Genomic DNA, 23,397 nt, shown 5'->3' with positions numbered 1-23,397 from the left:
AGAAAAGACTCCCAGATGTACCGCCCCATCTGCGAGAGCCGGCAGCTATAGAAATTTCAAAGCTGCTAGAAAAAAGAGTCATCCAACCGGTCCCAGCGGACCAGCAAAGATTCGGGACTTACTCAAGGTTCTTTTTAGTTCCAAAGAAAACAGGGGACTGGAGGCCCATCCTGGACCTAAGCAACCTCAGTACCTTCGTCAAGAAAGAAAAGTTCCGAATGGTCACGCTTCAATCGATCCTTCCATTCTTACAGAAGGACGACTGGATGTGCTCAATAGATCTGGAGGATGCATACTACCACATCAAAATGGCCAGGGCATCCAGAGATCATTTGCGCTTCCGGCTGGGGGCCAGTCATTTTCAATTTCGAGCCCTGCCCTTTGGTCTGACCTCAGCCCCCAGAGTCTTCACCAAATGCATGGCAGTGGTAGCGTCTCACTTGAGACGCCAAGGATTCCAGGTGTTTCCGCATCTGGACGACTGGCTCCTTTCTGCCACCACCCAGCGTCAACTATTACAGGCCAGAGACTATACTCTTCAACTGTGTGTTCACCTAGGAATTTCCGTAAACTTCGGAAAATCCTTACTTCAGCCATCACAGAGTATCTTGTTCATAGGAGCAGAATTAAACACACGTCAGTTAATTCTAAGACTTCCTCCAGAAAGGATACTATCACTTCAGACTCACATACGCATCGTCTTCTTCTCTTGTCCAGGAAATCTCCAGCAAAACTGGTACTGAAGGTTTTGGGACTCATGTCAGCTTCTCTTATTGCAATACCCTTGGGAAGGCTGCACATGAGAGTCCTACAATGGCTACTGTTTGCACAATGGTCGTCGTTCCAACAACTACCTCTAACACACTAGATCCTTATAACGAACACATGCAAAAGCACCTAAACTGGTGGCTGCAAACGTGCAACCTTTCCAAGGGAGACGATTTGTGCTACCCACGCCTACAGTTACGGTGATCACGGACGCTTCCCTGATAGGGTGGGGGGGCATCTTTCAGGGACAGACAGTCCAAGGCGAATGGATCAATTTGGAGTACAATCTGCACATCAATGTTCTAGAGTTGAGGGCAGTGTTTCTAGCGTTACAAACACTTTGCTCCCCTTCTTCCTCTGGGAACTATTGCAGTTCAGACAGACAACATGTCGGTAGTCTGGTACATAAACAAGCAAGGGGGAACCAAGTCCTATCAGCTATGCAGAGAGGCCATGAGAATCTGGCAATGGGCGGAGTCCACGGGTCGCTTAATAGCAACGCACATTCGGGGTCATCCAACATAGCTGACAGGCTGAGCAGAGCAATTCTGTTACCGCATCGAGTGGTCCCTGAAACAGTCAGTGGCGAAAAAGATTTTTCGCGACGTGGGGCCAGCCTTCCTGCGATCTGTTTGCGTCTCCAATGAACGCCAAATGCAGGAGCTACTTTGCCCTATTACCTCCTCCAGGGAAGTCCCCAGGGACGCACTGATTCACGATTGGCCCCGGGACTCCTGTACGATTTCCTCCATTTCCCTGATATCAAAGTTTCTCCAGAAAGCCAGAAACCTACACAGGACCATAATCCTCATTGCCCCATTCTGGCCTCTCGTCAAATTTGGTTTCCCTTCCTGAAGACACACTGCATTCGGGGACCCTGATCCTGGACCCAGAGCCAGATCTATTGACTCACTCGTCAGGGCTCCCCATCCCGTGCTCTTGTCCCTCCATCTAGCAGTTTGGCTGCTCCAATTCCCACCTTAGCCAGGTCTGATCTTCTTTCACCGGCAGTTCAGAATATATTGGTGGCTTCTCATAAAGCTTCCACTACTAAAACATATTCTAGTAAATGGAAGCGATTTGTCTTCTGGGCGTATACACAGCAAGTGGATCCTTTTATAGATCCTTTGGATAAAAATATTAGAGTTTTAACAGATTTGTTCCATCAGGGTGCTTCTCCTGCCACACACTAAGAGTTCAATTGGCTGCCATCTCTAATTACCATGTGGAAGAATCTGGGGCTCCTGTTATGGCCCACAGACTTTGTAAAGCCTTTTAAAAGGAGTTTAAATTAATAAATTATTTAAATTCAATTAAACCATTAATTAATGCACCAACATTTTCTTAAAGGCACAGTGGCATATATAGAAATTAATGTTCCACAAAATGCCATTCAGGCAAAACGTTTGTACTCTGTTATCTCTTAGACTAGAACTAAATTTAATAACTTTAAAAAAAACAAATATATAATCTTAAAATAGATTTGATGGTTTATTTGAACCTGCTCATTATCCCACCCCTTTACTACAATATTAACGTCATGTTAGTCTTAATAATTATCTTTCCCATTTTCAATTTTTCCTCTCATCTCTCCACATTATATTAGCATTCATATTCTTCTCCATTGCGTTCCTTCTCTTCTGTTTCTTTGAATTTTCCAGTCACTGATCACAAGATCTGTTAGCTATCTGACAACCCCACTAAGATACTTGGTGTATAGCTACTATTAAATGAGTAAATCTCTTTTATACTGTAATAATATCCTGTATTTCATAATGAATACTAAATAAATGTGTAATTGTTAGTGTATTTTACTTAATGTCTGTTCATGTGAATTATTAAATGTCTGCTTAAAAAATTTTGTAATATATTGGAGCTTGTATCCCTTTGACTCCACTGAAAATCTATTTTTCATTAACCTGGTCAGAAAACCTGGTAAACAAAAGCAACATAAAACAAAAATATCCTGTGAAACTAAAACCTGGAGATAAATTAATACAGTTCATTGGATTTTTCATAATTAAGATCTTTAAGTGTTAATATCTAGAATTCTTTTTTAATTGTGTTGTTTATGTAATATTGGAGTATTGTATATGTGTGTATTGTAGAGCCATTGTCCTTGCTCACAGTTTGCTAATTTTTTTTGCCATCACATGGTTATTTCATGACTTGTTGAATCTACATTTTTTAATTCCTTGTTGTAAAATGTAGTCTTAAATGTTTACGTTTTAGGTTTTATGATTTCACCAATAGAGATATCAGTACTTTTAATGTGCAATAATTTTCCCCCCTAACTGTAGTTCCTGGAATACAACAGTCACAAAACATACTGACTGCCCATTCAAAGTATGTGAAGTCTGCTGTTATTGGTTAAGGGCTTCAAGATGCAGATGTGGTCTATTGCTTGAATCTGGCAAAATATTGCAGTAGTGGAGGCTCAGCAAGGGCCAGTGTTGGAGGACATTGGTTTTATATTTTTTTCTCCTTTGTCTGTCTGCTTATAGAAGGGTGGGGTTGTAATTACCGTGTAGCCTCGCTTAATCTGCACTGTGATTCTCACCTACCTAATCAAGTTGGCCATCTGAGCTGCAGTGAATAATATATGTAATTAATACATTGCTAACCATTCCACAACTTGGCAACGCCAGTCTATGTCTGAGAGTGGCATTTCTGCATAGGGGAAGTTGAGATGTTCTTGGGCATCATCCGTTCCTTCCAGTGTTAGGTCAAAGAGCTTGTAGCAAAGAAACAGGGTGCTGGTTCTAGGAGGGGCATGCGCTGTGACTATCCAGGCCGGTGGAAGCAAACCTGTTATGCATGCATAGAGCAGAGAGGTATAGGTAGCCCCTGCTGTGCATGTCACCCCAAGGGGAAGTGCTGGAGCATAATAAATATGCCTGCTGCTGATGCTGTGGAGGAGGCACACTGGTAAAGAAGTGGATCATGTTGTGTAGTTTCTCAGTCAGGGGAGAAGGAGGTCCATTCTGAAATGAGAACTGTCCTTGTTTGGGGTGGAGTTGAAAGTAGTCTCTCTGGCTGCAGGGATAGAGGTGCTGCCTCCATGGCAATGGATATAGGTGGACATGATCAGGGGTAGAAAGCACCCTCATAGGTGCCTGGACAGCAGTTCTGTATGGGTGGCAATTACCTCTGTGACTAATACTTATCATTGGGTAGTGAATGGGACCATAGGAGGAGAACGTGATGGCGAGCAGGTGTGGGGACAAAAAGATACAGAAAAACAGGAGCATGTGCACTGTTGTATGTATTGAGCATGTGTAGAAATGAACTTGCTGAAAAGAACATGTAATGTGAGACTGCTGCTCACATGGGCTTCATTGGAGGAGATACACAGAGCATTGTAAAACTCTTCTGGTTACTTGGATGATGACTTGCTGTGTTTGTCTGTCTGTTACCTACGGGGAGTGAATAGGCTGTTCATTTCATGGGAGTGCTGATGGGCAGCAGGAAGATGAGGATAGGGAAGTCTTCCTTTGCAGTTTGTTTTTCCAGACTTTATATGTATCTTTACATTCTTGTGTTTTTATAGTAATATTTTCAGATAAATTGTGCATACAACATATCTTGCTCCTGCTGTGCTTAAATTACAAATGTGGTGCCAGCAAGTTAAGTTTTGGTGTAAACTTGGGTACTGGTAATCCTGGCTGGACAGTCTTGAGAGTTTTAATGACTACTTCCTCTTCTAGAGTGTAGTTAGGTATTGTTTTGGGTAATGTAAGGGGTCTGCCTTGCCAGGTAGTCTGGGGAGCTAGCTTGACATCCACTGTATTGATTTTATTGCTCATCCCACACTCTGTCTATACACTGCAGAATGGAAATGTTCCAGAGCTGATCAGATGATTGGGCAGCATGGTGCAGTGGTTAGTGTTGTCACCTCACAACAAGAGGTTCTCCGGTTCAATTCTCGACTGGGGTGCCTTCTGTGTGGAGTCTGCATGTCCTACCTGCATTTGCGTGGGTTTCCTCTGGGTGTACCGGTTTCCTCCCGCATTCTAAAGGTGTGTGTCTGGAGCATTTCTCCCTGGACCTTGGCTGAAAATGGACTCTGTCCCAGTTGGACTTTCCCACTTAACAAAATATTAAGTTAAATAAGTAAATAAATAAATTATAGTCACTTGAGTCATTCCAGTAAAAAAAAGGCCCTGCAGCAGTACCAGTTGTTTTTCTGTGTCTCAACCACTTTACTGTAGAACAAGCCCAGCTAAAGAGACATAGTTCTCTAAAAGGAGTGAAACACTCAGTGTTATTTCAGGCCTTGTATATGGACGAAAGATGCACAGAGCATGTAGGTAATGTGGTGGAGGTTGAAAAGAGACATTAATTGTATTTTTTTCTTTGTATAACCAAAGGAGTTGAGAAGTCCAGGAATAGAGAATTTTTTAAAGTTCTGATTCATCCTCCTGTACTCCTATGATTATAGCTGTAGATCAGAGTTGCCTCAGCACCAGTACAAATTTTCCCAGTCTTTTAACTCCTTCCAGCAATTCCTTGTGTACCACCATCTCATTCCAGTTCGTGTTCATGGCTCATCACATGAACTTCAGTAAAAAATGACCCCAGACATTCTTTACTGTGACAGGAGGGGATCTGGAAAGAAAAACCCTAGGAATGTCCCAGGGAATAACTGAACACTTCACAAAGTCCTAACTGGTGCTGCCTGAAGTTCATGGGATGCCTGTTGGGTACCTGCAGTTTATAGCTTGCCTCCCTCCAGAATGGACTCTCCCTTTGGATCAGGTGGTGTTGAGCAATTTTCAGTCCTCTGCATTTCAAACAGTCATGTGTCTGAGGGTGCTGGGGCTCATGCCTACTGCAGTTTTTCTAATTCCACATGTGAGGTATGTATGGGTACTGTAGTGTGGCTCTGACTATAATAGATTTGTGTATCAGAAGATTAGAAAATTCTTCATAGGAGATCTGAAGTTCGTTTTGTGAGAGCAGTAGCCACCTCTCAAATTTTTTTTTTTTTTGCTTGTTTTTATAACATCTGACATTTGTGCAGCTGCCACATGTCCTCCTCTTGGTAGCTTTGCAAAGCAATCTAAGCTGAATATAATCCCTAGGTCTTGTGCTGTATTTGGGAGTTTTTCCTGATTCGTTCTTTCCTGAGACTTTCCAGATTGGTAGCTGGGGACTGTATCTCAGCGGCAGTAGACACCATGTCAGATTTGGAAGTTGCGTACTTGCCATAACAATAGATCTACACAGCCATGAGTTTTTTTTTCTCTGCCCTAGCCTGGCAGATGAGGTTGTGGTTTATATGGTTGTATGTGTTCCAAGCAGCCTAATTAAATCTGTCGTGAGGTGGTGATGTGAAAAGGATTATGAGTAAGGGAGAAAAGTTAAAGCCTGGGTAAGTTTGTATTTGTGCCAAGACAACTGTGAACTAGTTTTACAGCCTTACTAGTAAAAGAGAATGAACCATGACTGTGCAGCACTATTTTTAATGGTAATTGCATAATATCCATTTGTGTTTGTAGTCTTTCTTGCTTTCTGTGCATTGAGTAGGTAATCAGATCTCTTTCATACAGAAAAAATATTCAAAAAAGAAACACAGTAGCAAAAGTAATTGTTTGTAATTTACAGATACTAATACGGAGAAGCAGCAGTCCTGCTGAAATAGACTGTCGACCTGAAATCCAGTATTCACATGCGAGAGTACGACTGAAAGATAAAAGTAGGTTTTCTACAGTCTGCTGATTAAAGTGTATTTTTTTCCAAACTTGGTGTGCACTAAAGGCATTATTAAGCACCAACTGTAGTACAGCGATGTTTTGTATCATGTTTGACAGCAAGCAAGGACCATGTGGCCCAAGTAGTTTTCTGTTATTTATTCTAAGCTGCATATGCTACTTAACCAATGCCATGTTTTACAGGTCTTGTTAAAGATGACATTATGGCTTGTCTCATTAACTCTTGAATTCATTACTGTTTTGGACTGTTTTATACTTCAGAGTGGCTGTTGTAGCTATCCAGCACCAACTTTATGAAATAAAACTTCCTTCTGTTTTATTCAGGATGGTCATCATGTTTCACAGTTTAAGTTCTGACTTGTAGGATTTCCTACTGTGGAAGCCCTTGACCGGCCCAACTACCAGAGACTCTTATTTCCCTCTTCCAGGAGCTGGCGAACGCTGTATCTGATGTCACTACACTTGGGTGTAAAGGAAGCCACCCAGTGCCGTGACCTCAGTTCTTTCTTGCCGTCAGAGCCCAAAGCGGTGTGCCATTCAATGTATTGATCGATCAGCACCAGAGAAGAAGACTCTCTGAAAGCTAAGTACCCCGTTGGGGAGCCTTTAATGTGTCATTTGACTTGTGTCAGAGAAAATTAATTGTCTCTCCTGTCACAAACTGGTTACACACTGGGACTAAGTCTTTTTGTGTGACTTGTTTGAGGCTGGAACACAGTTTTCCCCAACTGTCGTTTTTTTGCTTCCTTTAGTAGCAGAATCATTAAGCATAGGGCGGAGATTCTAGCTAGGCATCATAGTGAGTCATCAGGCCATTCACATACTTTGGGGTCCGCTGGTCTAGGTGAATTGGATCTCCTTAGGCAGAAAAGGAAAAGTGCTTCAGGTTTAGGGCATCAGATGATGCTTGCTCGCCATTGGTCATTCCTCCTAGGCTTATCATCGAAGAAATTGAAGTGTTTTTGCAGGCCCCCTTCCGCAACTGAGGTGGTGACACTGACATCTATTGAGACCTGTTTGGAGTCCGATATGCTTCCTGGTCCCTCAACTTCTTTTCAAGTCAAAGGACTCCGTTTGTTGGTTGGGTCCAGGACTGCTATGCAGGCTCCAGCTTCTGACTGTTTAAAGACTGATGATGATTCCTTGTATTGTTAAGACATTACTGCAGCTTTTTTATGGGAGTAGGTTGTCCATCCAAGGGTGGAGTTTAGCTTTTGACCAAAAGCGAAGGCTGCTCTTAAAAAAGCTACTCCTGCCCTGTCTCAGCCTTGATCTATCAGCTCCCACTCCCAGGCCTGTCAACAAGAGCTTGAGGTTGGCTGAAGATTTGATCTCCCTGGTTAGATCCAGATGCCTTCCTCCCCCTGAGTCCTCCCTAGGTAAAGAAAAAAAAAGAGAACCCCACGAGAATAATTTTTTGATTTTTTTGGACTCAAATGATGAATTTGGCCAGGAGGAATCCACCTTTGAAGTGAGTCTTTCAATTGCTTCCTGCTGGGGATTCTGACTCTGAGGAGAACCTTGCATCAGCCCCAACCCTCCCTCACCCCCCACGGATATTTCCTTTGCAGAAACTTTACATACCAGTAATGAATTCAAGTGTTAATGAGACAAGCCATAATGTCAAAAAACCAAGTTTATTTTATTTATTAAAAGACTACCCACAGTCAAAGAAAAAGGTTAGAGACTTTCTCAATCTCTCTGAGCACAAATTTCATAAGTAGACAATGTCTTCCAGGATTCTTCCTTGAAACCAGACAGCCCCCCCGCTCCTCGAAAACCTGACAGATTTTACTGGGTTCTAGATTCCCACTGCAGATTAACAGGTGTGCTATACCTTTAAAAAGCATTTCCAAGATCTTTGTGTGCATATAAATACCAAGCATGTGTAAGCTTCCGTCTCATTTTGAAGATGCAGCCAGAGTGTTAACATCCGTGTACATGATAGCTAGTTTATAAGTTAGTTACTTAACCTCATTTATGATGTGTTTGTATACAGTAAAGCTGCTTGAACAAGAACCCACTATGCTCGCCTGTTTTATCCTGAACAGGCGAGCAACATGGTGTCAGAACTGGGATGGCAAACACTATTCTGCAGAGCTACAAGGTGCAGAGGTAATTGAGAAGGCAAACTAAAAGAACCGAGAGCAAAAAAGGGCTAGAAACAAGTCAAAGGTGAAGAAAACACGCATGTATGATTTATTTATTAAAAGAGGTAAAACGGAGCATTACAAGGGCACAAAACGTATTGTTAAGCAAACGAATAGCACAGAAACGTTTATTAAGCAAAAGAGAAGTATAAAAGAGCTCATTAATCAAACAAAATGTTTGAAACCAAGTTATTTGATAAAACAACCATCAGAAAAGTACATAAAGGGTACAAAATTACCTCAGAATTGTAAAATGAGCATGTTTAAAGTGAAATGAGCATGTTTAAAGTTAAAACAAGCATGAGAAAGTATAAAGGGCATGAAAAGAGATTAAATGTGCAAAACGAATAGAACAAAAAGGCATAAAGGGCACATTGAGATTCAATGAGCAAAACGACTTGTAATAGAAGGGGCAGAAAAAAGCACATTGAGTATAAGTAAAGGCAAAGGTGACTGCATGTATTTTGGCACATATTACTGTTTTGCATTGATTGAAGCCTTGAATAGCATAACTAGAGTTGTTTGAAGTATTTCAAAGTGTGTAAAAGTGTTTACAGTGTGTGTTTATTACTCTGCATTTATTCCAAAGAGTTTGTTATGTGCAAAGTGCAACTATTTCGTGAAGTGCAGTCAAATGCAGCCATTTCAGAAGTTTCTTGTGCCTGGGTGTGTCTGTTCACAGAATGCTGCCATTAGTCTATTGCACTGTACAGAGTTGTTTGGCAAAGTACAGCCATTTTAGGGAAATTACATTGTGTTGTGTACTGTTTATTCGCAAAGTGCAGTTATTTTGAGATGTTTCTCACTGAGCTTCTTCTGCCCAATACATTTGCAAATCGCCATTACTTTCAAACAGTTTATTTGCAGAGTACCATTACTTCGAGATAGCTTATTTGCAAGGTGCATTTGCTTCGAGACAGTTCATTTGTAAAGTGCTGTTACTTTGAGATAGTTTATTCGCAAAGTATAGTTACTTCTAAATGTTTCTTATCCTCATTTTCTATTGCTCAGTTTATTAGCACTGTATAGTTGTTTGAAATGTTTCTTAAAATAATTATTGACTTTGGCAGTAGAATGATGATAAATGCTTTGGCATTAAAGCAATTAAAAGGCTTGTTCAGTAAAATAATGATGATAAATGACTAGCATTAAAGCCATTACAAGATAAATGACTTGTACAGCAAAATAATTGCAAGGCAAGTGTTTTTTACAGTAAAGAAATTTCAAAGTGTTACAGTGTCCAGGAAACTTATTTCATAAAATTCAGTTACACAAAGGCTCTTTGTGTTACAAGTACTGGCATAGATTTCAATAACATGTATACTTGTATGTGAAAGTGTGTGTGTTCATGCATATTTGCAAGAGTCTTCAATGAGATATGTTAATATGGCAGATGGATTTCGCAAGCCACAACCACTTGTGTTTGATCAGAATATTGCAGAGAACTGGAGAATATTTGAGCAAGAATATGATATATTTATACAAGCAGCTTATTCTGATAAAGATCCACATACCGATGCATTCATTTTGCTGGACCTTGCAGGGTCAGAGGCCTTTGAACGGGAGCTTTTATTTGTCTGTGCACCAACACTGTATGAAGGTGAAGGAGAAACTCGTGTTGTTGTGTAGGCTGAATCAAGGGAAGACCCCGAATGCACAAATTCAGAGAAATGCGTAACCCCCAGACTAATGTTACACTAGAGAGGCATTTGTTTTACATGAGAGATCAAAAGCAAAGGGGAAACTTTTGCAGCTTACATTACTGACCTGAGAAGCAAAGTTAAAACGTGTAGGTTTAGTGATTTAAAGGATGAGTTAATAAAGGACAAACTCGTGTGTGGTATTAATAATGCTGCTGTGAGAAAGATTTTGCTTTGTGACAGTGATTTAACACTAAGTAAAGCCATTGAGATTTGTCAGATTCATGAAGTTACAGAAAGGCACACAAGTATGCTTGCTAGTGATAAGAGCACGGTTTCAGTAGGCTCCAGAGCTAATGTAGACAGCATGCAACATGTGACAGGCAAAAGTAGGCCTAAGCACATGACAGCAGCAGCCCCTTTGGAACTTCCAGGTAAAACCTGTAGTCTTCTAGCACATTCCAAGACCAGTTCAGTTAAAGGAGCATGCTCAGTGCAGAACCAAGGGTACCCAGTGCAAAACAGATGTTGCTCAGTATAGCATAAGAGTGAATTAGCAGAACCCAAATCAAGCTTTATTGTAAACGGTCACAGTTGTGGTGCCAACCATGTATCCAGAAGAGAAAAGTACAGAGCATTTGGACAGCAATGTCACAGGTGTAAGAAATAGAACCATTTTCAAAGATTTTGTAAATCGAGTAAGCCTCACATAGTTACAAAGAATGGTGAATTCAAAAAGCAAGTTAATCAAATAGACCTGTAACAATCTGCTTTCTATGTAGATGGTGTGTCAGTAATTAGTGAAAAGATTGATGCAGTAGATTTATTGTCAAAAAATGAAGCGATTTGTACTGTCCGGATCAATGGTAAATACACTGAGCTTAAAGTAGACACTGGTTCAAAGTGTAATGTCATGTCTGCAGATACTTTTGCAAGCGTCAGAGGTGGTGAACAACTAAATGTGACTAGTGCGAAACTTGTTGCTTATGGAGGTGAAGAAATTCAAACCGAAGGCTCGGTAGTGTTTTCTTGCTATGTGACCAAGAACTGTTATAGCCTATTCTATGTAGTTTGAAGACCTATGCAGTCATTATTGGGTCTCGGAGACAGTTTGAAAAATCTGCTTTTTTTTTTTACCAAAGAAGTTCATCAGATAAGCACATGTCCTAGTTCCAGCTTCACTGACACTATTTTTTCAGTATGCTGATGTTTTCGATGATAAGTTGGGCAAACTTCCAGCTGTGTATTCCATGAATTAGACCCAGAAATCAGTCCAGTGGTCAGACCAGCAAGAAGAGTTCCGATAGCTATCCAGCATGAAGTCAAAGCTCAGTTGGACAAAATGGTGCAGCAAGGTGTAATTTGTCCAGTTACAGAACCTACCAAATGGGTGTCATCCATGGTTAGCAGCTCATAAGAAAGCCTCAGATGAAATCAGAATATGTATTGGCCCAAGAGATTTGAACAAAGCATTGAAGAGACTGCGTCATCTCATGTGTACAGTCGAAGAGGTTGCAACCCTGATACCGAATGTCTCTGTTTTTTCTGTCTTAGATGCAAAGAGTTCATTGTGGAATTGATGCTAGATTGCAAATATTCATTACTGACTACATTCAGTACCCCATTTTGAAGATACAGATTCCTCAGGATGCCATTTGGAATAAGTTCTGCAAGTAAAGTCTTTCAGCGTGCAATGGAGCAAATTTTTTCGGGTTATCCTTGTGCCATAATAGTAGATGATTTATTGGTCGGAGGCAATGGTGAGGCAGAGCATGACAGAAGTCTTAAGAGAGTTCTAGACAGAACCCTTGAGGTGAACTTAAAGCTCAATCCTCTGACATGCAAATACAGACTACCAGAAGTTATATATGTAGGTCATTTCTTTGCAAGTATTAGCTTGCAACCAGACCCGTCAAAGCAAGCAGCCATTCTTGAAATGCTAGCACCAGATAATGTGCAAGCTCTACAACATTTTCTTGGTATGGTCAATTACTTAGGCAAGTTTATACCAGACTTCAGTGAGTTGACAGCACTTTTGAGAGAACTTGCATATAAAAATTTTACGTGCTCATGGCTAGACCAGCGTCAGAGAGCATTTGAAATTCTTCAGCAGAAAATTGCTACCCCACCAACATTAAGATACTATTATGTCAACAAACCAGTAACTCTTTCCTGCAATGCTTCAAAATTTGGTTTAGGTGCAGTTATTCTTCAAGAAGGCAGGCCAGTAGCCTACGAATCTAGAACATTTCCCCAGACTGAGATGCAATATGCTGAAATTGAGAAAGAACTTTTGGCAATAGTGTCTGCATGCTCCAAGTTTCATGAGTATATCTATGGTCGAGAAATCCAGATTGAAACTGATCAACCTTTGGTTACTGTTATAAAGAAGCCTATGCATTCAGCTCCAGCGAGATTATAAAGAATGATACTTAAATTGCAAAAGTACAACTTTAAAATGTTCTATACGAAAGGCAGACATCTTTATCTGGCTTATACCTTATCCAGATCGCCCAAAAATACAACGGAACAGCTTGACGCAGAGAATTTTGACTTTGATGTCATGGAAGTGCGTAATTTTTCTACCACAAGACTTGAAGAGTTAAGAGATCATACAGTGACTGATCCAGTTTTGCAAAAGCTCAGTTGCTATCTCTGTGTTGGATGGCCATCAAAGCTATCTAGTGTACCACCAGAAGTGCAGTCATACTTTCCTTACAGAAATGAGTTGTTGATGGAAGATGGCATTATTTTCAAAGGTCCTAAAATTGTTGTTTCTGCTTCCTTACAACAAGAATATATCCAGATTTTGCATTGTGGTCACCCGGGTTCTGAATCTACTAAGAGAAAGGCAAGAAGACTAGTATTTTGGACTTCTCTAGCAAAAGACATTGATAGAGTACTTTCTTCCTGTTCAGTGTGTAGTAGTACTAAAGCACATTTGCAAAGAGACCTGGTTAAGCTAAATCAAATTCCTGATTTACCTTTGTCAGTTGTAGCTACTGACATATTCGAGTGGAACAATCAAGATTACTTAGTACTGGCAGACTCTTATTCAAATTGGCTCGAGATTGATCTGTCTAATCTCACTTCTACTACAGTCATTACTAAGTTGAAACTCCATTTCTCAGTCCATGGCAGTCCACAGAAATTAATCTCTGACAATGGTACACAATTTACCAGAGAATGGGACTTCGTACATGTTACTAGTAGTCCAGAGTATCCTCAATCAAATGGACTTGCTGAAAGTGCAGTACAGAGTGCAAAGCAATTACTTGAGAAGTCAAAGCATGATAATACCGATGTTTATTTTGAATTTACTCAATCTCAGAAACATACCCCGTGACTATGTACTTGGCTCACCTGCTCAGAGACTTCTATCTAGGCAAACCAGAACAACAGTGCCTATCAAGGACTCCATAAACAACCAGTTGACAAACATATACTGCTGTACGACACACAAAGGCAATAGCAATAAAGAAGATGACAGCAGTTACACGAAGTATAGCTCCAAACCACACACACTATATAACCAAAGATCTTTAATATTTGGTAAGCGCTTTCACCACTGTCCGTGGCTTCATCAGACCATATACAAATGTAAATACATATAAAACTTAAAACTGTTTATATAACTCATCTTCAAATAAACTCAAAAACTAATCAGGTTGTAGTAAAAACGCACACAAGCTAATCACGTCACTATCTTCATGTGATACATTCCTAAATTCTAAAAACAATCCTATAGTATCACTATATATTAGAACTTATAAAAAATAATAATAAAAATATAGAACATATCCTAAGTAAATAACATTCTGCATAGTTCATATAACATTTAAAATAACTAAACACAGGAACCTGATCTCTACCACGATGTATCCAGATAACAAGATAAATTGCAGGCAATAAACCAATGAATAAGCCAGTAAACGTAATAACTGTATAATAAAACGAATTCTTTAATTTAGATAACAGTGGGTAAAAGATAAGCGCTTTCGCGTGGAAACAACCACGCTTCCTCAGATAATGATTACTCCCACAAACAGAGTTTAAGTAGTATAACAATTAGTGGCAGGCTTAGTCTAATTGATTATAGTAATTACCAGTTAAAGGGAAAATGTCAAAATGCTCTTGCTCTAACTAAATTTGGTGAGCATATGCATTCTTTGTAAGTACTTCAATTTCACAGTTTATAGCTGTTATACTCTCACATAATCATATCCATCTAAATTGCAGGATGTAAAAATATATAAAAATGTATTCACACAGAAATAAACACACAATTTCTGTAAGCAGAAAAATCCTCGGCTGCGAGCCGGGAGAATATACATATTTACAAGGAAACAGTATCGCTATACAGTTTGTTCTAAGGCATATAATATCAAATGCTCACTCAGCATATTAAGCTTCTCAGTTATGCAACTGTTAGAGCGACAATGTTAAAATAATAAATAATACTTGTTTTTAACAAAGTTTTCAGTCCAAGGATATTTAAAGTGTAAATAGCTTCAGTTGCAGTGAATATCATTACGAAAGAAAAGCAACATTGTTTACTAACTTTAATTCAAGCAATGAAGCTGTCTAATGACTGCTATAGTTGCTGTTAGTTACTATAAAGTCTGTGGAATATTTGAAGTGTAAGTAGCTTCAGTTGCAGTTAATATTACGGAGGGGAAGCAACATTGTATACTAACTTTAATTCAAGCAATGGAGCTATCTAATGACTGCAATAGTTGCTGTTAGTTACTATAAATTCTGTGGAATATGTATATGTATATAAAAAATTTTTTAAAACGCTAGTAATTGTTATTAAAACAAATATTTTAATAACTAATGTTTAAAAACTACAAGGAACATTTAATATAAAATATATGATGTATATATATAAAGGATAATCATATACATTACCTATGAAATTTAGGATAACTCTAAAAATTCCTATTAGGACTATCAAAAATTACGAAAGTGTCCACTACTAAATTAATAATTATGAAGTTTGAATGTATTTAGACGTGAAATAAATCATAGCCTAACTTTAAAAAATAGATTATAGTAATAACTGCATTTAATTTCGTAACTACATAACTATTAAGATATATAAAAGTTATGTCAAATTTAATCGACTAAAGATTAGATAATAAATATTCTATAAGAATACTTATAAAAATAAATTTAAAATATCCTAAATAGTTAGGTCTAATTGAAAATGTATATATAGAAATTTTCTTAATGGTTCTTAAAAGACATTTTTTCAGGAAAAAAATTTTTTTTTTTAAAATGTATAAAAATGTATATACTATTTACTATGTATATTAACTATGCATAACTGGCTGAATTAAAACATAAATATGCTGCGACTAAAACAAGACTGAAAAAGAATAACATTAGATAATTGAATATATATATTAACTGAATGCTAGATAAAAGTATATTGTTGCAATATTAATACTTAAAGAAATATGCTGCAACCCATAGTGTAAAAAGATATGTATTACATACTTATAATCAGAAACATATAGACAGATAATGACATTACGTTGCGAATATAAAAATGTTGTTAGGAAGTTTTAATACAACATCATTAACGTTTCCTATTATTTAGAATGGGTTTGATAGATACGAAGGTATTTAAACCTGGATAATTGTGAGCATTAAACTTTAGAATCCATCTCAGTTCAGCTAGTGCCAAGTTGTTATTGTCATCTCCTCCCCTAGGATTTGAGGCTAGTACTTCTAACACTGTAAATAAGAATGTATGGTCTCTTTGCTTTACTATGTGTTGAGCTAAAGCATTAGTATCTGAGCTTTTCCTAATTTCATACAGGTGATCATAGACTCGATCAGCTAATCTCCTTTTAGTGAGCCCAATATAAAAAGCAGTGCACTTAGTACAGGTGGCTAAGTATATTAAATTTTTTGTTAGGCAGGTAGCTGAAGTATTAAAGTGAAAAGTGAAATTCAAAGTAGGGTGAATAAAAGTTAAATCAGAACAGATGTAATTACATCTGTTACAATTACCACATGGAACAGTTCCTAGGCTTACAGTAGCGTTTTTAGAATCTAGAAAGTGATCGTTACATAGAATCTGCTTCAAATTTGAACAATTTTTATATAAAAAAGTGGGGTGACTACCTACTAGATTGGCTACTGAAATATCGGTCATTAGTCTATTCCAATTCCTACGTATAATATTTTCTAAACATTTTACATCACTTGTATATTTGATAATGTATGGAATTTTCATTAAACTGTTTGTTGATTTAGATTTAAATAAGGTAGGCTTCTTAAATACCTGGGGAATGGTCACTGAAGAATATAAAACCTCATCCTTAATAGATTTAATTAGGCCAATATTATAACCTCTATTCAAAAAGAGTGTTTCTAATTTATTGATTTCCTGCTCTAATGTTTTACTATCCTGACACAACCTAGTTAGCCTGATGAATTGACTCTTAATGATTCCAGGGAACATGTGCCTCGGATGCATGCTATTATATTGAAGTAATGTATTAGTCCAAGTCGGCTTTCTAAATATGGATGATGTAATTTTACCTTGTTCATCAAGTGTAAGAGAGACGTCCAGAAAATTAACACATTTATTAGAGGCTTCCATTGTGAATTTTAAGTAGGTAGTGGTAGATTCTAAATAATACAAAAATTGTTTGAATTCCTCTAGAGTGCCTTGCCATATTAAAAGGACATCATCTACAAAGCGCTTGTAGAATTTAATTTTTTCAAATTCAGGACTACTAAATAGATGTTCCTTTTCCCAATTCAAAACCACCAAATTTGCATACGTATTTGCACATGGGGTGCCCATGGCCACCCCCCATGTCTGCAAATACGTTTTGCCATCAAACATAAAAAGGTTATTGTTGAGTACCAGGTCTAGCAATTGGCAGATCAAGATTATCTTATCTCCAGAAAAGACAGTGTCCCTGACTAACAGCTCTCTAATAGCCTCCAGTCCCAACTCATTGGGAATGGAAGTAAATAAATTTTTTACATCAAGTGTTATTAAAATATATTCATTATTCCTAACATCAAGAGTCAAATCATTAATACTTCCCAGAAGTTGATAAGTGTCTTTCAAGATAGAAGGAACTGTATCTACTATTGGTCTAAGGAATTTTTCAATGGCAGTAGATATAGTTGCAGTAACCCAATTACCACCTGAAACTATAGGTCTAAGAGGTAGGGGTTCAATTTGTTTATGAATCTTTGGTAGACCCTTTATTTATTTATTTATTTATTTTTTTTTTTGGAACATTTAAAATAAACATGCTTCAACCCCAGTGGCCTAATGGAATAGGCATTGGCCTCCTAAACCAGGGATTATGGGATCTAGTCCCATCTGTGGTGATATAATCTTTATCCCTGCTAGACAGGGGCCCAGGGAAGTAAATAGTGTGGGAAGAAATAGCCAGGGAATTGTTAAAATTGTATAGGCCCTGGAGCCGATAGCCTAGTACCAACCTATGAACCTATAATCATTTACATCGCGATGTGCTTTTTCCATGTAACATCACCAGTATACACTCGCAACTTGAGCAAGATCATTTCCGTTAACAATTTCTGCATTAATTTCACCAATTTCATAGCTTTTTAAAACTTTTGTATAGTGGACATTTGTTACCAAATTATCAGTTATTCCTTGTGTATAACAAGACATCATCAGCTAGGATAGCAGTTAGTTATAATCAATCAGTATAAACTTAGTACCTTTTGTGCTGAATTACATTTTTTTATGTCAAAACGAGACTTATCTAATCCCCATGATCCAGTCATACAGTAGATAATATAAGTATATTTTCTTTCCTTAACTTCCTGCCGATGTCCTTATATTTTTATTCCTGTTTTTGCATCTACAGAAATGTTCCACCTCTATTTGTAGCAGTTCTGCGCAAGCTCAAAAGCATCATTCCACTAAGCGTATACTGTCAAGGCTTATTCTTAAACTCGTATTTTCTTTTCTTTTCCAGAAATATTCCACGTCTTTTAACAACGCTTATGTGCATGCTCAAAGGCATCACTGCGCCAAGCGTATCCTACAGAGCTTGTTTTTAAGCTCGTATTAGTGCAGAGGCTACAGGGCTAGTAAATACTTAGCTATCATTCCCATTAGATGTATTACCTTTCTTAAGCACATTATCCTCACTCAGGATTGCTTACAAATCCCCTTGACTGTGTGTGTGTGTGTGTGTGTGTGTGTGTGTGTGTGTGTGTGTGTGTGTGTGTGTGTGTGTGTGTATATATATATATATATATATATATATATATATATGATCGAAGAGCTCCATATGCTCAATTAAACGTACAAACTATTACAAAATCCTTGGCAAAATAGCCCAATCCTAGCATACTGTAAAAAGACCCAAGGAGAATATAAACCTAGCTCGATTCTATGCAGATATCAACAGAAGCCTATACAGTATAACATATGCCAGGCGCATAGCTCAGGGGTGTTCATTCAGATGTTGTTATAAAAGAAATTCGATATAAAAAGTCTTTATAAAGGCTTTTTCTAGATGAAGTAAAGTTCAAAAAACTTTGTCTGCATCCTAGTCTTATAAATTTCAGACTATCCAAGAAGGTATAAATCTAATACAAACTTTTTATATTACTATATAACAACATTTTGACATTGCTTATTTACAAATAGTGCCATATAGATATATTAACAGTCTATAGATGAAAAACTAGTTACTGATATAACGAATTATAGGTCCTAAACAATAATATAGTTCATACAGCATGTCCTATCAAAGAATAGATCTAACACAAACATCTTGTATTATTATATAATAACATTTATACAATGTTTGTTTATAAGTAGTGCTAAATAAATAAATAACATTCTGCAGATAGAGAACTGCTCTCTAATATTATAACATTATATAGGTAGTACGTCGTATATATTATACCGCATTTTCTATATATAAGGTACATGACAGTCTATGCTACAACTCCTTGTGAATAGAGGTGTCATATTAAAATTAAATAGAGCCTATAGTCCAATCCCTCATTCCTATGGTTTTATAAAGTTGTTTAAACAAATAGATCATCCTTTTTTATACATGTTGTTATAGCCAACAGAATGGATAACCAAACTATTTTCTGGGTATTCCACGTGCTTCCAAAGCACTTTTAATGGACACTTTACCGTTTAATCCCATTTCCTTATCTGCTCTAAGTTTTAATATCCATCTCAGTTCACTCCTTTCTGTCAGGTTCCTTACATTACCCATCCTTTGTCCAACTATAACCTCCTCCTACGCTATAAATTTAAACTCATGGTACTTCCCACTGTTCTCTATATATTTAGACAGGGCACTAACTGAGTTCCTATTCCTTATACTAACTGAGTCCCTATTCCTTATACTATTGATATGTTCTTTTATGTGTTCTCTAAATGTCCTATTAGTCTTACCTAGGTAGAAGTATGAGCAGCATTCACATTGTGCTACATATATTATATTCATACTACTGCAGGTGACTGCTACATCTAATTTATGACCAAAATAAAAACGCCAGCACCAATAATGAGCTGAGAGAGCTTTATTAAACTGAGAACTAGACCAGTTTCAGCACATAGCTTTCATCAGTAGAGTAACACTACTGATGAAAGCTATGTGCTGAAACCGGTCTAGTTCTCAGTTTAATAAAGCTCTCTCGGCTCATTATTGGTGCTGGTGTTTTTATTTTGGTCATACTAGTTTGGTTGCCTTGCATCAGCCATACTTGCTAGCTCCTATTCTGTTTACATCTAATTTATACCTGGCACCAGTAACAGGATGAATAAATTCATCAGTGTGCTTTATATATGGACACATATTACAATGTGTACACACTCTAGTTTCCTTTTGTGTATTCAAAATATTCCTAGGTAGCTCTTTAGGATAACAGAGCATACGTTTAAGGTTCTTACTAATTTTAAAAGTAAAACTGGGGCATTCGCCAACTATTTCCTTGATCTTTTTGTCTGTCAGTAGTAACGGCCAATGCTTGGGTGGCCACGGTGGTGCAGTGGTTAGTGTTGCCGTCTCACAGCAAGAGGTTCTCTGGTTCGATTCTCGGCTGGGGTGCCTTCTGTGTGGAGTCTGCATGTCCTCCCTGTGTTTGCGTGGGTTTCCTCCGGGTGCTCCGGTTTCCTCCCACATCCCAAAGATATGCAGTAGGTGGATTAGACACTCTAAATTGGTCCCTAGGTGTGAGTGTGTGCGTGTGTGCCTTCAGTGGAAGGTTGGGCACCGGGCTGGCAACTCAACACTGTAGAACTCCACTGCCAATCATGAGTGGACAGATGATCCGCTGTGTCAACCCCTAACCGGGAAAAAGCCGAAAGAAGTAGTAGTAGTAACGGCCAATGCTTATAGAATGTTTCTCTCACCTTCTTCACATCACTTGTGTATGATATGAAACATTAACAACTTTTTTATTTTTAGTTGTATTAATGGTTCTATTTGTTGCTTGATCTGTTTTGTTGGAGAAGTATGGTTTTGCTGTTCCTTCCTCAAGTGTCTTGATGTCATCTAATGTACATGTTACCTCTCTTCCTTTATATACTCTCTCATATAAATTATTTTCAAGCTCTGTTAATCCTTCCATAAATGTGGATTCTCTATTACTCAAACGTGAAACGTGCATGCCTTGTCTTTTGACTATGTTTTTAAAAGTTTTTCTAGTGTGCATACTTATTCTATATAGTAATGTGTTGTGATGACAGTCCTTCCTGTAGACTTTAGTCTCAAACACCCCTTCATTCCCTTTTGATACAGATATGTCCAGGAATGCTAGGCCCTTTTGTGAATAGTTCATTGTGAACTTTAGGAAACTGATAGTTTTTTCTATTTTCCTGACAAACTCTTCCAGTACTAGGAGCATACCTCCTCAGACTAGAAAAATATCGTCCACAAATCTGTGGTAAAATTTCACATAATCCTTATATAAGTCCATAGGGAACAACTTTTCCACCTCCCACTGGGCCATTACTGCGTTGGCTTAGCTATTGGCACATGTGCCCACAGCTATGCCCTCACATTGCAAATAATATCTACTGTCAAATACAAAGACATTATTTTCTAAAACCACTTCCATAAATCTACATATCATAGCTATAAGTTGTCCACTATATTCACTATTTTGACTAAGAAATTTCTGTAGATATTCAACTCCTTCTTGGTTTGCTATAGATGTAAATAAAGAGGTTACGCCTAAGGTAACCAGGTAATCATCTCCTCTCATATGTACTTGTTGACTATACCCATATAAGCTCTCAAGGAAGTGTTTGGAGTCTTTTAATACTACTTTAGATTTGTCCAATATAGGTCTAATCTTCTAATCCTCTCCACATAGTAGTTATTGTTTTTAAGGCCTGGGTTATGTGCCTCTCTTCGTTCATTAAGTGCCCTTGACTCATTCATATTAGTTGTTGTTGTTACTAGCCTTTGCGATCTAGGCCATGAAAAAACACGGCCCTGCTTAAAATCTGCAATGCATCTTTCTAAGGTCTTCCTTTTCTGTTGTATTGTTTTACGTTCATAAACGGTTACATTATCAGTTATAGTGCCCATAGCTTTATCAGCGACAGTCTCTGGGAATTGTTCAATAATGTTATAACATTAGGAGCAGTTCTCTGTCTGCAGAATGTTGTTTATTTATTTAGCATTACTTGTAAACAAACATTGTATAAATGTTATTATATAATAATACAAGATGTTTGTGTTAGATCTATTCTTTGATAGGACATGCTGTATCAACTATATTATTGTTTAGGACCTACAATTCGTTATAAAATCAGTAACAAGTTTTTCATCTATAGAGTGTTAATATATCTATATGGCAGTATTTGTAAATAAGCAATGTCAAAACGTTATTGTATAGTAATATAAGAAGTTTGTGTTAGATTTATTCCTTCTTGGATAGCCTGCAATTTATAAGAATAGGATGTAGACAAAAACAATTTTTGAACTTTATTTCATATAGAAAAAGCCTTTATAAAGACTTTTTATATGGAATTTTTTTTATAGTAACATCTGAATGAACACCCCTAAGCTATGCGCCTGGTATATGTTGCACTGTATAGGCTTCTGTTGATATCTGCATAGGATCTAGCTAGGTTTATATTCTCCTTGGGTCTTTTTATAGTATGCTAGGATTGGGCTGTTATGCCAAGGATTTAGTTTGTACGTTTAATTGAGCATATGGAGCTTTTAAATTGTGTATATGTGTGTAAGCTTTATTAAAAGATGCGGAATATTTCCGGAAAAGAAAAGAAAATACAAGTTTAAGAATAAACCTTAACAGTTTACGCTTAGTGGAATGATGCTTTTGAGCTTGCGCAGAAGTGTTACAAAAGGAGGCGGAACATTTCCGTAGATGCAAAAACAGAAGTAAAAATATAAGGACATCGGCAAGAAGTTAATGAAAGGAAATATATTATATTATCTGCTGTATGACTGGATCATGGGGATTAGATAAGTCTCATTTTGATATAAAAAATGTAATTCAGCGAAAAAGGTACTAAGTTTATATTGATTGATTATAACTTTAACTACAATCCTAGTTGATGAATATGTTATACGCAAGGAATAACTGATAATTTAGTAGCAAATGTCTGCTATATAAAAGTTTTAAAAAGCTATGAAATTGGTGAAATGAATGCAGAAATTAATGGAAATGATCTTGCTCAAGTAGCGAGTGTATACTGGTGATGTTACATGGAAAAAGCACATAGCGATGTAAATGATGAATGAAGCATGTTTATTTTAAATGTTATATGAACTATCCAGAATGTTATTTACTTAGGATATGTTCTATATTGTTATTATTTTTTATATGTACTAATGTATAGTGATATTTAGGATTGTTTTTTAGAATTTAGGAATGTATCACATGAGGATAGTGACGTGATTAGCTTATGGGTGTTTTTGCTACAACCTGATTGGTTTTGGAGTTTATTTGAAGTTAATGAGTTGTATAAAGAGTTTTAAATGTATTTGTTTGTATATGGTCTGATGAAGCCACGGATAGTGGTGAAAGCGCTTACCGAATATTAAAAATCTTTGGTCATATAGTTTATGTGGTTTGGAACTATACTTCGTGTAACTGCTGTCATCTTCT

General features: G+C 37.5%; 1 protein-coding gene across 1 annotated transcript in view; it reads left to right on the top strand.

Annotated features, from left to right (window-relative positions):
- The window catches only part of RALGAPA2 (Ral GTPase activating protein catalytic subunit alpha 2), a 4,189,194-nt gene that overhangs the window by 1,281,970 nt on the left and 2,883,827 nt on the right, over positions 1–23,397 (top strand). Inside the window, exon 19 of the mRNA XM_044060158.1 lies at positions 6,376–6,466. Within this exon, the coding sequence (XP_043916093.1) occupies positions 6,376–6,466 (91 nt within the window). The remainder of the gene's footprint in view (positions 1–6,375; positions 6,467–23,397) is intronic.

Source organism: Protopterus annectens, chromosome 1.part2 (assembly GCF_019279795.1).
Source record: "Protopterus annectens isolate FY-2018-M chromosome 1.part2, PAN1.0, whole genome shotgun sequence".
Classification (NCBI taxonomy): Eukaryota; Metazoa; Chordata; order Ceratodontiformes; family Protopteridae; genus Protopterus; species Protopterus annectens.
The sequence above is the reverse complement of the archived record's forward strand: the minus strand, read 5'-3'. Positions and strand labels throughout refer to the sequence as shown.